This window comes from Carcharhinus amblyrhynchos, chromosome 2 (genome assembly GCF_965287045.1).
Source record: "Carcharhinus amblyrhynchos chromosome 2, sCarAmb.v2.hapA, whole genome shotgun sequence".
Taxonomy (NCBI): Eukaryota; Metazoa; Chordata; class Chondrichthyes; order Carcharhiniformes; family Carcharhinidae; genus Carcharhinus; species Carcharhinus amblyrhynchos.
Window position 1 is genome coordinate 33,516,433 of NC_137325.1, and position 18,078 is coordinate 33,534,510.

At 41.3% G+C, this 18,078-nt stretch overlaps 1 protein-coding gene across 2 annotated transcripts in view; it reads right to left on the reverse strand.

Moving 5' to 3' along the window:
• The window catches only part of carmil1 (capping protein regulator and myosin 1 linker 1), a 395,677-nt gene that overhangs the window by 84,740 nt on the left and 292,859 nt on the right, over positions 1-18,078 (reverse strand). For both annotated transcript variants that reach the window (XM_080204317.1, XM_080204310.1), the window contains exons 25-27: positions 15,432-15,560; positions 13,086-13,217; positions 3,456-3,631 (exon numbers count right to left, since the gene is read on the reverse strand). In XM_080204317.1, the coding sequence (XP_080060443.1) occupies positions 3,456-3,631; positions 13,086-13,217; positions 15,432-15,560 (437 nt within the window). The remainder of the gene's footprint in view (positions 1-3,455; positions 3,632-13,085; positions 13,218-15,431; positions 15,561-18,078) is intronic.

Consider the following 18,078-nt stretch of genomic DNA (forward strand, 5'->3'; position numbering starts at 1 on the left):
CAGGCAGTAAAGGTCTGTTTTGGGCTCTCCAGCTCCTGAAGAGGTAAGTTCCAACGGCTCTCTGACTGACTCAGTGGTCGTGGGAATCATTATCTGGTTGAGGGAGGGAGGGGTGGGGGGGGCATGGTGGTGGTGTCTGTGGGGAACCATCGCTCCCAGGGCCACTTCATCCACTTTTTGCAGCCCAGGAGTGATGTGACAGTGGCATGATTTTCAAATTTTTCTCACTGAGCATACGCATTTCAGAGCTCCAATCGTTTCGGGAGTGCTAAGCCCTGCCCAGCGCAACTTGGACTCGCCATTTTTTTTCAGGCTAAGAGCTAATGGGGGCGCCTGATGGCAGATTCCCAAGTCGGGTCAGAATTGTGCCCGGATTCAGCACTTAGAATAAAATGGTAAAATCAGATCCAGTGTTCACGGTTTTCAGTGCATCTAATGTGTTTCTCACTGCTTTAAAAGGGGTTGTCTAATGTAGCCAAAAGTAATAATCTTTTGAGGGTCAGAAGAAAATTGCATGTTGCAGAATTAAGACCAAAGATATTCAGGCACTTTCATATTTGTTTTTAAGGCGCTGTTTGTGATTTTCGTCTGAACAGCAGAAGACATCTTCCTTCAAACTCATTTGTGAAGAAATGTATTGAAATGTTTTTTATTACGTTAAGATATAAGTACGTGATGAATTGTTCTGTGATGATTGGGGTGGAGGGTTAAGTTAACTTTGTAGAATTTACACCTGGAACATACATTTCGTCGATTCCCCTCCATTCCCTTTGTAATCTCCTCCAGCCCCTCATTTCAAATTCAATTACATTAATAATAATCCCATGATAAAACTGCACCATAAAATGATAATACCTAAACGTGTGTGTGCTTGTGTGTGCACGATCGTGTGGTGCTGCAATACAATACAATTTTTAACACTGTCAATGCTGACATAGTTAAATTTTCCTTCTCCCAAACTGACATCAGCAACAAAAATTGCTTGTGTGCGAAATACTGGACATTCATAACAAGCAATTGTTAATTACTTAGGTGCAATGAAAACAAAATGTCATTGGCAACTAGAGCTAAGAAAACTTTGAACTGGAAAGAAACAATTGTGTGTGGTGTTTAGTGACACATTGGTGGAACTTCACAACCTCGCTTGCCACGGAATCTGGGTCTAGCAATCAAAATCTCCGGACTTGCCGAGCGAGGCAGTAACATCCTGCCCATTCTCTGAATTCCACAGTGGGATGGGTGAAACTCCAAGGGCTTTAGTTGTCTCAGTTTTCAACATCACAAAAGACAACTAAATATTAACCAAAGCTCTTGCAGCTTTGCAAGTTTAACACCATCTTGTTGTGAATAGTCTAATAATACCACTGTAACACTAATAATGTGATGCAGATTGACAGCAAGTGCATTTTTCACAATCTTTCTTGGCAAAATCTTTCTCCATGATCCAATCTTTCTTGACTGCAAACACTCCAATATTTGAGTTTTGCTCTTACAACTTGGTATCAAAATAAGCATGGTATTCAAGCCATAGTTTTGGCTAAAGAATCAATCTGTTGACTTACTCTAATATGATTTGACATTTCAGGGTTAATATTCAGGTCTCACTCTCAGAATGTGTGTGTTATATGTGCTTGAAATTCTTCAATAAATGTTCTGGGAGTTTGTGGTTTTCCCAATAAGACTGGAAATATGCATTGGGGAAGAGAGGAGAGAATGGCGAAAGGCGGGCGAGGGTCAGGAAGGCGGGCGAGGGTCAGGAGGGAGAGATTGACTGTTATTGGGTCAGAGAGAGTGTGCACAGGCATGGTCAGGACAGAGAGAGAGAGAGCACATGGTCAGGATGGTGAAACAAAGAGAAATACAGGGAGTTAGAAAGATAGAATGGGTGTGATTGAACAGAGAGAGAGCAGATATGAGCAAGGCAGAGACAGAGAGAATGAGCATAGGTGGGATGGAAAGACAGAGCGAGAGAGGGAGAGAGAGAGAAAATGAGCATGGGTAGAGCAGATAGGGAGACAGCACACATAGTAAAATTGGGTTGGAGAGAGCCCACTTATAAATTTGCTTTGGAGAGACAGCAAATGTGGTCGGGACAGAGAAAAATGGAACATGATTGGGATAGAGAGTGAGTGTGGTTGGGGAAAGAAATCATGGCCAGTTTGGTGGGGTGGGGAGCTTGGGAGCTCATGAAAGAGAGATTGCAGCTGGTGGGAGAAGAGGACGAGAAAGTTGTGGTTGGTGAGGTTTGAGAGATTATTGTCGAAGTGTAGTGAGATTATCGAGAGGACGTGTGGAGAGAGAGAGAGAGAGAGAGGCACTTGCACCTTATGGTTCTAATCCTCCTTGCCTTGCTTTGTACACTGTGCTTCTTGACTAAGGAAACCCAGCTGAAATATGGGAACAGAAACAAAAGTGCAAAACTAAAGACACACATTCTCCTTAAAGGCTTTCACCAGCTGATGCACTTCTTGAGAGCAGATTGACACGGCACCCCAACTCCTACCTACGATACTGTCTTTAGTATGGGATATTAAACCAATGCTCTATCTGCCCTCATGCCTTTATGCAAAGAAGAACTGAGGAGTGCAGCAATATCATTCCTCAATCAAGAGCACTAATATCGATTATCTGGTTACTTGTTTCATTGCTGCTTGTGGGAGTTACCGTATAAAAATTAGTCATTTTTGCCTATATTGCAACAGTGATGACACTTTAAAAAAGTGTGATTGTGAAGTGCTTTTGGGTCACCCAAAATTGAAACGTTTTTTACCTAAGACTAATTTGTCCATAATTACCTTAATGAGCTTTAGCATCTTTTTTGAACATCAATATTATGTTGGATTGAACATAAGAACATAAGAAATAGGAGCAGGAGTAGGCCATCTGGCCCTTCGAACCTGCCCCGCCATTCAATAAGATCATGGCTGATCTGTCATGGCTCAGTTCCACATGCTTGCAATCCAGTGATATTCCCAAGCGTTCACTAACTATTTCATAATGAGTCTTTTATAATTGTTTGTTTGTTTCCTTTCCATCTTTCTAGATTCTATCTAATTACTGTCATATTGTAAAATTTAACCAACTCAGTTGATTGCCTCAGAGGTGAACTGTAGGAAAAAGCAGGATCAAAGATTCCACTCCGGCAGCTCTCGCGTGGCTCATTACGGCTAATATTATCTGGTACTTTGAATCAACACTTCAACAGCTACAATCAATCCTCGCTCTCCATTTTCCTAAGTGAGTTAGATAGGTTTTAATAATAAAGTTTACACTACTCGTAAAAATATTGAAGCCCATCTTTAAGTATAATATATAGGTCAGTGGTAGTATAACACAGACCGGATTAGGTTATTCGGAATTGAAAAATCTGGATCGTTCACATAATTTCAAACTTCTAACACACCATTAAAACTTCAATTACTATATATGTATAATAGATCCATGTAACAAAATACCTAATTTTGTTCAGAATATCGATTCCCGATTGCTCAAGTAGAACATTTTTGACAAATGTCCGAGGGATGGAAACTTTCTCAGTGCTGGCCTCTATTAGATTCTCGCGCAGGTGGGTTTTCTTCATCACGTGAGGACACAGCCCCTCAGCTGCATCCACCATGGACTCCAGCATAGTCTGTAAAGCAAAGATGAAAACACTCAAAAACAGAAGGATTTAAATTTTTTAAGATATGAAAGCTGCAGCCACCAGCTGAAACAGCCGGGCGGCACCATAGCAAGCACTGCTGCCTCACAGCTCCATGGATCCAAGTTCGATTCCGGCTTTGAGCAATTGTGTGGATTTTGCACATTTTCCTCACGTCTCTGTGGGTTTTCTCCAGGTGCTCCCGCAGTCCAAAGATGTGCGGGTTAGGTAGATTGGACATGCTAAATTGCCCCTTAGTGTCCCAAGATGTGCAGGTTAGACAGGATTAGCCATGGGAAATGTACAGGGTTACATGGATAGGGCAGAGGAGAGGACCTTGATGTGGAGATGCCAGCACTGGACTGGGAAGGGCACAGTAAGAAGTCTCACAACACCAGGTTAAAGTCAACAGGTTTATTTGGTAACACATGCTTTTGGAGTGTGACTCCTTCTTCAGGTGAATGAAGAGTTGTGTTCACAAACAGGGCATATATAGACACAAACTCAATTTACAAGGTAATGGTTGGAATGTGAGTCTTTACAGGTAATCAAGTCTTAAAAGTACAGACAATGTGAGTGGAGCGAAGGTTAAGCACAGGTTAAAGGGGTGTGTATTGTCTCCATCCTCATGTGTGTGGAAATTGAATTGCGCACATGAGGATGGCCTCAACCAGGATCTTGGGCTCATGTCACACCATCAGTAACTCCCATGACTTGCCTGGGCTTGCATAACCTCACTAACTGTCCTGGCTGGAGACAATACACACCTCTTTAACCTGTGCTTAACCCTCTCTCCACTCACATTGGCTGTACCTTTAAGACTTGACTACCTGTAAAGACTCGCATTGCAATCATTATCTTGTAAATTGAGTTTGTGTCTATATATGCCCTATTTGTGAACACAATTCCTCACTCACCTGAAGAAGGTGCGAGACTCCGAAAGCTTATGCTACCAAATAAACCTGTTGGGACTTTAAATTGGGGTTGTGAGACTTCTTACTAAGATACTTTTGTCAGAAAGTCAGTGCAAACTCGATGGATGTAATGGCCTCTTCTACACTGTAGGGATTCTATGATTCTAAGAATACCTAATAGCAGAGTTAAATATAGGAAAAGGCAAGCTATCAAAGTACTTGTCTGATGTAGTTTCAAGAAACCCAATGCTCTACCAATTAAACAATTACTCACTCAACTCCTCGATGGGAATTCCTAATAAATCCATAAATAGCAAATATTAGAGTACTCAATCTGTACTATCATAAGCCATTTTATTTCTGGAGATCACACACATAAGTAGTAAACCAGGGTAGATCCAAAATGTTAAATTCTTCTCAGTAAAATTTCTGTTAGCTGAGCTAAAGACTTGTTGACCAGCCTCACATTACAATCAAATATTGATCCCAGTGAAGTGAAAAAGCTAAACTGTACCATTCTATTTGAATGGCAACTGGATCCAAACATGACTCACTAATGCTCATAACTCCTGGACTCCGGGGCCTTATTTTACTCTCGCGTTGCACCCATTTTTGGGCGCACAAGGCTTGGTAATGTCGGGTGCGAGGCAAGTAGCACGATCTGTGCAGGTTCCCCCTTTACCAAGGCCCAAAAATGGCCAGGATCAGGGCCAAATTTGCATGCATTTAAATTGACTTAATGGGCTGAACGCCCAACCTTACCAGCACTTCCCCTTTACCACCATGTTCGCACATCCAGAATTGGCGCAAAACAGACATGCTCCACAAAAGTCTGATTTGGGTGCTCGAGTTAGTGAGCAGGTAGGTGCCTAGCATCTGACTGCTCTCTGCTTGAGGTGAGGGGGATAGGGGTGGAGGGGGAGAGTCCGCTGCTAATCTGCCTGATATCAGTGAGGTGGAAGAGGGAGTCCGCTGCCATTCTGCCTGTGATCAGTGAGGCAGTAGAGGGGGTCCACTGCCACTCTATCTGAGGTCAGTGGGAGGAAGGGGGCAGGGCCCATGATCAGTCTGGGTGGCAGGGGTTGGGAGGATTAAGGGGTCAGTAATGTTGGGAGGGGTTGGGCAATGTCTGTGGGGACTAGGGGAGGCATTATCAGGCCCTGGAGGGATGTGGCAGGGGAGCAGCATTCTATCTTTTTTGTCTGCGCATGTGCAGTTGGAGGTGCCGATCAGAGCTGCAGGGATTTGGGCACGTTAAGCCCTGCTCACTGACTTGTGCAGTGCGATTCCGAATCGCTGATATTCTTGCATGGCAGAGTGCATATGGGGACTCCTGCGAATGGGTCTAAAAGTTCTGGGATCTGAAACATTCCCAATTTCAAGTCCGCCCAGCACTTAGAATCAGGATAGTAAAATACAGCCCTGGAAGTCCAAAATCTTAGCAGCTCAATGTGTCTGCACACATACTTCATACTTTCTTATTAAGACCTGTTTGAATTGTACGTGGGGAAGGGGTTTGGAAGGAATTTACTTAGCATAGACGTCTCATTGATGGATAAATCCTACGTCCGAAGGCCAAAATACATTAGGCTCAGCAATCTGACTTGTCTCTAAATTAATAGTTACATGAAATCTAAATCAAATACACTGTCAAAACTCCACGATAAGTGCAACGTGGATCATTTTAAGTGACCATAATCAATAAGTTTATGGTTAGCAGATTGTTCTAATTGTGATATTTACTTGCATTTGCCATTTATTTGAGTCAGAATGGATTATGCTGCAATACAATTCTACTGGGAACATTCTAAACCATCCAACTGTGGCAGTCTACGGAGTATAAATTTTAATCTGGTTACTGCACTTGCTTTGTTGTGGCATGGGTTGGTGGTGGGGAGGGGGTGTGGAAGCAGCTCAACACAAGATTTCACAGAAGGGAAAATGATTCAGTCAAGTACAGAATTTTGAGGTCCATCTTGGGTTGTTCTCTGTGACACAGGACTCTGTCCTGTATGGCCTATTCCCAGGAGTGCAAACATCAAATGTGACTGGAGGACCACTAACTTCATCGAAGGATAAGGATCTCTTTGTTCTTCCCAAACCAATGTTCTGAGGGACGCCTGAGAACTTGGGACAGTCGCTGCAGATGCGTAATGGGAGAAGGTTGCTGTTTATTGCCTTTCAGCCACAGTGCACCAAGGGGTTAGAAACTATCTAGAATCCTATGGATGTATGCCTGACATGGAATGTAAATATCCAGACTATTGAAATCATATTAAGGCACCTCAGAATGGAACATGCCGCATGGAGACAAGTTCAATTTAATTGAATTTCAGAAAATTTTGTAACATACTTTTACAAATGTTATGAATATAGTTTTGGAACATAACAAATGCAATAGCAAAACTGAATTGATTGTAAAACGACAGTCTCTGGACAAATGAGCTGAAGTGTAGTTACAAAACCTAACAAGTCAGAGAGTACAGTGGCAACACTTAATGCCGTGGCCTTATTGACTGCAAAAGGGCACACTTTTACTCAGATTAGATTCAAGAGAGTTGTAAATAGCCCTAATAAAACAAAAGAGATAAAAATCTGTGTAATGGATCAATTGGCACCTAAAATACCTCTAAACTGAGAAACTGGGTTTCCTGGACATCTGTGCTTCAGCTACCCATATCATAGAATTATAAAAACCCTATAGTGCAGGAGGAGGCCATTTGGCCCATTGAGTCTGCACCAACAACAATCCCACCCAGGCCCTATCCTGGTAATCACACATATTTACCCCACTAATCCCTCTAACATACACTCCCTGGGACATTAAAAGGCAATTTTAGCATGACCAATGCACCTAATCCATACATCTTTCGACTGTGGGAGGGAACCGTAGTACCCAGAGGAGACACATGTAGACACGCGGAGAATATGCAAACTCCACAATGACCCAAGCTGGGAATTGAATCTGGGTCCCTGGTGGTGAGGCAGCAGTGCAAATCATTGTGTGCATGTGTGTGCGAACGCACATGTGTGTATGTGTGCGTATGTGCTCGTGTGCTCATGCATGCCTGGCAGGGCTGCTGCTTAAGTGGCTGTAAATGCAACAAATCCAGGAGACGTCTCCAATGGGTCAACATCTTGGTTTAATTTGGGCAAATTTGGCTGGTTATGCATAATTGCCTCTAGACAGGTAAGTTAGCAAATTAAAGATGTGCATCACTCAATCCCAACTATGCTTTAACCAGCATTTGAACTTAGCAGCACAGGTAGTTGTTTTGTGGCCTTCCTGAAATAGGTCACTGGCACCAAGGTGAGAATGCAAAGACAAATCACTAAAAATCAGTCTAATACAGCAATAATGTGGAGATGCCAGTATTGGACTGGAGTGGGCACAGTAAAAAGTCTTACAACACCAGGTTAAAGTCCAACAGGTTTATTTGGTATCACAAGTTTTCGGAACACTGCTTCTTCATCAGGTGAGTGGTGAGTTGGGTTCACAAACAGGGCACATATAGACAAAGACTCAATTGCAAGATAATGGTTGGAATGTGAGTCTTTGCAGAAAGGATGCCCCAAGGCACAGTATATTGGCAAGACTATGCAGACGCTATGACAACAGACGAACGGACACCGCTTGACAATCACCAGGCAGGAGTGTTCCCTTCCAGATGGGGAACACTTCAGCAGTCAAGGGCATTCAGCCTCTGATCTTTGGGTAAGCATTTTCCAACTTGACCTTCAAGACACACAACATAGAATCACCAAGTAGAAACTGATAGCCAAGTTCCGCACGCATGAGGGCAGTCTCAACCAGAATCTTGGCCTCATATCACACTGTGTGTAACCCCCACCATTTGGTCTGGGCTTGCAAAATCCTGCTAACTGTCCTGACTTGAGGCAATTCACACCTTTTTAACTTGTGATTAAACCTCTCTCCACTCGCATTGCCTGTACCTGTAAAGATTTGATTACCTGTAAAGACAAGCATTCCAACCATTATCTTGCAATTGAGTCTTTGTCTATATGTGCCCTGTTTGTGAACCCAACTCGCCACTCACCTGATGAAGGAGCAGCGCTACGAAAGCTTGTGATACCAAATAAACCTGTTGGACTTTAAACTGGAGCTGTGAGACTTCTAACTGTAATACAGCAATAAACCAATACTGATAACATTTCTGTTGAGGGTATTCGTGAAGAGAAGAAACTGGGATTCATATAAGTTTGGGTGTTCCTCAGGCTGCTTTAGTACGACTGCAGAGGAGGAAGATGACCAGCAGCAGCAACTGAGACCTACACATGACCACCATAAAGGGAAGCAGCAGAAGCATCAAAATCAGTGTGCTCAGTTACCCATAGGATAAACTTTCTGGGTCAGCAGGAGAGCAACTAAATGGTTCCACGAAAATTCCAGTAAACTCAAGACTACATCCTCCAACCCTTTGAGTGAACTTTCCTTCTCACTTTCAGCTACTCAGGGTAAATGTAATTTGCTACTTTAATGCAGCAACAGACACTGAGTGGGCTCTAGTATTTTTGCTCTTTGAATACACTAATATTATCTGAATTTTTGTCAAAAGGGACAATTTTCCTATCTATTTATGACAAACTGATCAGCATATTTTTCAAATTGCTAATGTGTTATTTATTAATCTCAAGAATTCTTCGAGATGAAGATTACACCAATTACAATCAATTAAGTAAACTGTAGCCATTTAAATTTCTACAATTATTTTATGCAAATATTTCACATCCAAGGGCAGTTAATCCAGTTGCCTTCAGCTTTTTCACATCTGCTTAACCCAGCCAGTCAGTTTGATATTGCTTGATATGTTTGAACATATACACAAAGAAATCCTGAGATGCATATTGATGAGCCTACAATGTTTGAGTTCTTGTGATGACTGCCTTCTTGGCACGATGCTCCACAGATATCTCTCTGCCTCTCAGGAGAATCTTCCAGTCAGCACACGTCTTTTGAAACAGTTCGCTGCCTGAAATAACCAGTGATTGACAGGGAAGCAGGCAGGGAATTTCTCTACTTCTTGGCTGCAAGACTGGAACCACTTTTTTAACTGTTCAATGTCCAAGAAGATGTCATCTTATATTGCACTCTGCTATTCACACTCAGTGCCTTATAGTCCGTGCCATCTATATTACTGAAACTTACACAAACCTAAACAATAAATGGCACAATTCTCATTTTACATTACAGAAGATAAAACTTTCCTCAATGCTGAAGATTCTTATACCAAATCAGATGATGACAAATGCCAGGGGATTATTAGTAGATTAGACGGAAAGTGGAAAGGCCACAAAGGCCTTAAATTAATCAGATTTATCATTTCCAACTAACTTTTCAAGTTGCAACAACTACTGATTGTGATTATACTCATAAAACAGGAGCATCCATCTCACTTCATACAAGAACTAAAACTGCAGAAATTTCATTTCAATCTTTACATCCCACAGAAAAAAAAATCAAATACTCTTGGCATTTGAAATGTCGCTCAATGTAGGCCACAGGAACTGAAAATTATACCACAAAGGGCAACATAATAGTGGTAACTAAGTGAAGAAGCATAATCAGCACCAGGAAAGACCAGGAAACCCCAAGGCTGGTTTTATGAGAACCACCAGAAGATGCAGGAGCTGATCAGCCACAAGTGCAAGACTTTTCTGAACCTGAAACAGCAACCCAACTCAAGAGCACAAAAGCAGCTCCACAAACAACTCAAAGTTGAGCTCCAGCAAAACACCAGTGACCTAAAGAACAGGTAGTGGGTGGAGAAAGTGCAGCAGATCTGGCAGCAAGCCAACAACAACGATACACAAGGTTTTTTTAGCACAGTTATGACCACCCAGGTTCAAGCACCCAGTGCCCCACCCCATTCCTGACCAAGAACAGAGAGGAGCTCATCAAGGACTGAGAGGCAGTCAGTGCCCGCTGGAAGTGGGACATCGAAGTCTTCCTTAACAAAGACTTCAACATGAGCGTCCTTGACTCTATCCTGCATCATGATAGCCACGACTGCCTCAGCTCAACTCCAATCCGGCATGAGGTGGAAAAGGCAGCTAAAGAATAACAAGGCACCAGGAACATTGGAATCCCCACCGAGACACTTAAACATGGCAAGAGAAGCACTATTGGTGTGAATACATTACCTCATTTCCCTTACTGGGAGGAGAACATGGCAGGAGAACTCAGAGATACCATGATCGTGGCCATCTTCAAAAAAGGTGATAAAACCGACTGCAGAAATTACAGAGGAGTTTCCTTGCTGTTGGTCGTCACAAGAACTCTTTTTAATCTTCTTCTCTCTGCGCCTGAAGAGCTCTTCCCAGAATCGCAATGCAGATTCTGCCCACTATGGGGCACAATGGACATGATCTTCACTGCATGTCAACCACAAGAGGAATCGAGGGAACAGCACTCTTGTGCACGGCCTTCTTTGATCTCACAACAGCTTTCAACACGTCAACTGTGAGGGGTTAAGGACCATCTTCCTCCATTTTGGCCACTCCCAAAAGTTTGTTACCATTCTCTGCCTGCTCCATGATGTCATGCAAGCCGTGATCCTAAACAACAAATTCTCCTTTCAGGCTGGGATTAAGTAAGGCTGCGTCATTGCACTGAGACTTCTCGATTTTCCTTTCTGCAATGTTCTATCTCACCTTCAGCAAGCTCCCTGCTAGAATGGATCTAAACTGCAGAACAAATAGTAATCTGTTCAAACTCTGCTGCCTGGAGGCCAGAATCAAGGTTGGCCCATCCTCTGTCATTGACCTACAGTAGGCAGGTGCACACTCATAGAACATAACAGCACAGAACAGGCCCTTCGGCCCACGATGTTGCGCCGACCAGTTACAAAACAATGACCCACTAACCTAAACCAATCCCTTTTCGTCCATAAACCTATCCATGGATCTCTTAAACGCCCCCAAACTAGGCGCATTTACAACTGCAGCAGGCAGGGCATTCCAATCCCTCACCACCCTCTGGGTAAAGAACCTACCCCTGACATCCGTCCTATAACTACCCCCCCTTAATTTAAAGCCATGCCCCCTCATGCTAGATTTCTCCATCAGAGGAAAAAGGCTATTACTATCCACCCTATCTAAACCTCTAATCATCTTATATGTTTCAATAAGATCCCCTCTTAGCCGCCTTCTTTCCAGCGAAAACAACCCCAAATATCTCAGCTGCAGAAATTTTCACAGGGGAGATTCTAAATAATTTAATATGAAAATATTGTACGGAATCTTTAAGATAGAAAGTTATGAGATTGGATATTATTCTGATTCGTGTTAAGGAAACAAATACTCTGACAGATATTCTGTCAAAAACCACATTTTGATATTTCATGCAGATAAAATATATTGAGATAAGTGAAGTGTGTGTTACTGGGTTTATATTAACTGGATGGTTTGACATTAAATAAGGATCATTAACATAAAGCTCAAATTTTCACAGAAAATACTGGAAAGTCTCAGCAGGTCTGACAGCACTTGGAGAGAGAATACAGCCAATGTTTCAAGCCTGGATGACCCTTCATCAGAACTCTTACGAAGGATCTCAAAATCTCAGTAGGGGTCTGACAGCATCTATGGAGAGAGAATAAAGTTTTTGTTTCGATCTGGATGACCCTTCATCAGAACTCTTACAAAGGATCATCCAGATCGAAACAAAAGCTTTATTCTCTCTCCGTAGATGCTGTCAGACCTCTACTGAGATTTTCCAGCATTTTCTTTTTTGTTTCAGATTCCAGCAACTGCGGTATTTTGCTTTTAAACTCAAATTTGAGCTTGGAGTAAATCTTTCTAAAATCACATCAGGTATTGCAAGAACTGGGGGAGAAAATTGGCCCATTCAAAATTTTCCTGAACATGACAGTCTCCAGTTACTGGATGAAAAACTTTAAACAACAATCAATACAAACTGAATCTTTAGTCAAGAGAAGCTACTTGCTATTCACTTTATTTAGCAGCACAGTGAACATCAGCAAGGTTTAGTCCATGCTGATGAATTGCATTCTATTATGTGACTGTCCCGGATGTCATTCCTATTTCAATAAAAGACAAATACCACACATCTTCGGTCACCATCGGTGGCCAAAATGATTGAGATTCCACAACAGTTGAGGCACAGAGACACAGCAAGAACTCCAGTGTCATCTTTAAACAATGATGAAAACAAACATTCAATCATTTTAAATTCAAGCAATTTACTTACATTTCACCCTAATGCTGCATGTTGTAGTTCCATTGAATAGCTGCTTTGCATAAAAAGCAGCACCACGTTGAGTGGAATGCCTGCATCTTACATAACAATAAATGCGCCAGGCTTGTAATTACTTGCAGCTGAATGCATAACTTGGGTGAAAATAAATCCAGATTAGAGAATGAAGATTGCATTCCCATGAATCACACTGCACAGCATAACATGAACAGAACACTAGCAGTGAGAGACACATTCATAAATACACAGGATTATAACATCTAGCTGATTAAAAATCCAACAGCACATCAGATACCTTGAGCTGTTCATCTACAACCCGAGTGACCTCTCCAGCCATGGATTCCAGTTTTTCCTGAATGGGGTTTGTTGAACTACTGATTCCTGCTGCCCAAGAAGCTCCTCGCAGGTGGTAAAGACTTGGCAATAGCTAAAGGCAAAATGTACTTCATTATGAAAAGAAATGGTATCGGAATGACATATTTCTTTATCCCCCACTTTTAACAAAACTACAATAAAATGGCAAATGTAGCTGATTCCTCAATAGTTTGGCTGGTTTATCCAAGGGCAGCCGGGAAATGCATATCTGCATCTCCTAGATTAAATCCGTATCAGCCAAATCAAGCCTTACACTGGAATTGCAGCTTCTTGAGTGAGGCTTCACATCTGACCAGCTGAGAGATATGCCAAAGAATAACCAGAAAGTTTGCGAAGCCTGTAAGAAACTTAATTAGTCCATACTTGGCTACAATGTGCACTTCTGGCCACCATATTATAAAACAGATATCGAGACATTGGAGAGAGCGCAGAGAACATTTACAAGGGTGATATCACAAATGCGCAGATTCATGAAAGAGGACAGACTGGGTCCCTTTCTCCTGAAGAAAGACTCAGGGATGACTGATTACAGCTCTTTAAAATCATGCAAAGATTTCAGTAGAGTGGCTGCATAGCAAATGTTTGCTCTTGTGCGAAGAACATAACTAGAAGCCATCAATATAAGATAGCCTTCAAGAAATCCAATAGGGAACTCAGAAAAAAATGTCTTCACCCAAAAAGTGGTAGGTGGAATTCACTCCTACAGGGAGTAGTTGATGGGAATAGTATATACAGGATAACTAGGAAAACAGATGAGGAAGAAAGGAATGTTTAGTAACAATGGTAGATTTAGCTAAGAAAATATAGGCACCTTCCCTCACGTCTTTTTCTAATATGTTGTTGACTGCTCTCACCCTGAACTAAAAGCTTGCATCAAATGTTTGCTTTTTTGTCAGTCTGAACTCTCCTGATAGACAACAAAATGGTTGTTGAATGCTTGGTGCTGTTCATTATTAGTAACAGAAAATTTTAGGGACTGTTGTTGTCTGTTGAACGTTCGCATTAAGATTTTAGAAGCTGCAGTATAAATGAAAGAGACTCTAATCCATGACATTAATGAACCAGATGGGTTTTTACAATTATTGACAATGGTTTTATGGTCATCGTTAGAATTTTTAAGTCCAGATCTTTTGATTGAATTTAAATTTCACCATCATGTTGGTATCTGAAACCTGGATACTGCCCTGGGTCTCTACATTACTAGTCTAGTCACAGTACCATTATAATGTTGGAAGCAATGGGGCTCAGGCCTTAGTTCATATAATTAAGACCACTAATTATGTGAACTAATGACTTACATTTGCCATGGTAACATGTACAGAATATGACGCCAAACACAATGGTAAAAAGATTTATTTTGTAATTCTACACAATAAGAAAAAAGAATTTGATATACTCAGGACTTAAATATAAACAGACAAAATTTTGGAAAATGATCCCCAAAATACTTTAGGAAACCTAAATGCACCAAAATGCACTTGACTTACTTACTCTTGGTAAAACAGTGGCCCTGCCTGTAATGCTGAACAACAAAGAAAAGGGCATCAGTAACACACATCAGTCTACACCACAAGGAAACCAAAATTGTGCATGGACTGTGCTAGTTGGAAATGTAGAGGGGCAGCGAAGATTTTTTTTGAGGCACCAGACGCTACAATTTTAGTTGTGATAATAGAAACAATTCACATTTAAAATTCCCTTCTAAATGTTTAATTTATTGAGATGAAAAGTTAAAAAATGTCATGGAACAAGCACTGAGCAGCCAAAGAAACACACATATGGAAAGTAACAACCAGCAAAAGAGTAAGCAGAATGTAGCAGTAAGACAAAATGGGTTCAGGATTAAAAACAAGGCTGCAATTTTGATCGCATTAGTTTGGTTTTCAGGTGTTGAAGTAAATTTAGCATTGAAGGAACAATCAAAATCTTGATGGTGTTGATATTGTTGATATCCCTGCAGCTGATGTTATGGATACATTACATCTAGCTCATCTCACTTAGGCAGCTGACTTGTAAATGTCTCATTTGCAAGATGTCCTTAAGATTCACAGCTCTAGTTGCACCAAAGGTCCATGAAAAACACAAGCTTCACATTTGACAATGCTCTGTGCGCTCAGTCCAACATTGTGTTTACCCTAAACATTGCCTATGCACAGATTATTCACAGATTATCTGTGAATGATGAATCGTAAATAGATGTGTCATGAAACTTTCAGCATAAACCCTTGTACAAATCCTTTAATTGTCCAACAATGAAATGTCTCACCGTTTTGGAGTTTTTGGCATCTCTCATAAAGTTTTCAGCGAGTCGCACATCCTCTTGAACAGTATCTGTACCTGAATATCTCAATGAGTTCAGGTGATCCTGTACCTTCACACACATCCGGTCGATCATCTGTTGACAGAAACAGTAATGTCATTCTGAAGCAAACATTACAGTTAGAACAGCTCGGACATGAGCCTAATTACACTAGAGTTTCATGTTTGTGATCAAGTTATCAGATTCTTGAATTGTCTGGAACTATTTGTCTCTTATAAACTAATTACGCAAACCTAAGTAGTTTATTATGCCTTTGCTATCTAGCTAGCTGTCCTTGAACTGAATAACCATTTCTCTTATAAATTCTGTCTGGATTTGTTCTTCAGTTCATAAATTGTGTCTGTATGCTTTGGATTATAGCTTCTGAGAACAGCATGTTTTACATCATTATCCCATTCACCATATCTCCTGAGCTAATAAGAAAATGCTGCAAGTATTTTTTCAACAATGATGTTGCGATTCAGCCAGCCTGTTCACTTTCATTACATCTAGTTAATGAATATGTAGTAAAATTAATATCAGAGTCCTCCTTTATGGGCAGCACGGTGGCACAGTGGTTAGCACTGCTGCCTCAAGTGCCAAGGTCCTGGGTTAGATTCCCAACGTGGGTCACTGGCTATGTATGTTCTCCCCGTGTCTGCCTGGGTTTTCTCCCAGTGCTCTGGTTTCCTCCCACATTCAGAAAGATGCGCTGTTTAGGTGCATTGGCCTTGCTAAATTCTTCCTCAGTATATCCAAACAGATGTGGGAGTATGGCAACTAGGAGATTTTCACAGGAAATTGATTGCAGTGTTAACGCAAGCCTACTTGTGACATGAATAAATAAACTAAACAAAAACTAAATTTAGAATAAGATTTCAGTTACTTCTTCAATCACTCCTTGCTACCACTACCATCCACAGACCACCTGAACTCCAACCATCTCTCATCATTCAATTTCTTCTACAAATACTGTCTATTTTCCTAGCACATCCCTCCCAATTCCCAGGTCAAAATTCCATTTGTAGCAAGTCTAGCCTGAATTTCTCTATCATTTCAAATCGTTGTCCAATTTCTAAACGACCGCTTATCTAAACTAAACTATGTCTCTAAGATATTCAAATGCATCAGTATCATTCAACTACCTGTCCAGCTTTTTAACCTGGGCACTTCAGTATCTCAGTTATCCAGTATGCCCACGTCATTAAGGCTATCGTGGTTAAGTCACCAATGGAGTCCAACTTGACCACAGTTTGCTATCCTGCCTTGACCTCTGAAAACATTGGGCCAGCACCTGCGACTTCCCCTCCAAGCCACAGAGCATCCTAATTTGAAGCTGCAACGTTGATCCTTCACTGTCGCTGGATCAAAATCCAGTAACGCTCTTCCTAACACCTCTAGAGCCCTAACTACATCACTTGGATTGAAGTGATTCAAGAAGATGACTCACCAACACCTTCTCAAGGGCAGTTAAGGATGGGCAAAAAAATCACCAGCAATGTCAGGATCCCATGAAAGGATTTTAATGAAAAGCAGGAATGTAATTATATGAGAGAACAGTGCCTAGAAGGTAGATCATAGTGGAAATGGTGAGGCATATTTTGACAGGTCAAGGAGGCATAGCAAACTCTGGTCACATTGGGTGCTGTTGGTGACTTAACTACAATGGTCTCGATGATATGAACATGCTGAAATATTGCCATACGGAAAGTGCTCAAGCCACAACAATTAAAAAGCTGGACTTTAGCTCGCCAGATAAAATATTAATTCCACAATCATTACCATGTCATCTGATTGTCATCAAAGTTTGGATAAACCTAGCTGCTCGAATTCATTAAAAATGTTAACCTATTCAATTGCTGACAGAAACATTACGCTATAAATGCTAATTCTGACCATCTTCCTGGTTCCTCCCTCCCATCTTCCTCCTGAACCACTAAATCACATATGGAATCTTTGATGTCCTGTTCAACCACAAACTGAGGTTTAAACTATGCACCTTCTGGTTTATATATCAATTCTCATCTGTTTCACTGCCTCACCCGTTGCTTCATTTCTAAAACTTCCAATTATCTCATTAGCCTGTTCAAATCTACACAAAAAAAATCAATTTGTACATAACTCTGTGGCCTGTGTCATTGTGTCTAAAATCTCAAACTCACGTTCATATCCCTCAATCACTGCCTCCAGCCATGTCTGCAATCTTTTCCAACGTTATATGCCAGTTTGTAGCCTCTGCTCTTTAACCCTAATGGCATTGTTTTTGGTAATCATGCTATTGTACTCAAACATTGCGTCTCAAGTTCTGAGTCATCAATCTTTCACTCCTCACTAAAATACAAGTCAAAATGGCTTTGAACATCTTCTCTGTTATTCCTTTTGTCCATCACTTCTCCTGCAAAGAACCTTGGTCATAAAAATTAATTTAAAGTTTATTCGTGTCACAAATAGGCTTACATGAACACTGCAAACATTGTGAGTTGCTGTGAAAACCCCTAGTCACCACACTCCAGTGCCTATTTGGGTACACTGAGGGAGAATTTAGCATGACCAATGCACGTAACCAGTACGTCTTTTGGACTACGGGAGGAAACCGGAGCACCCGAAGGAAACC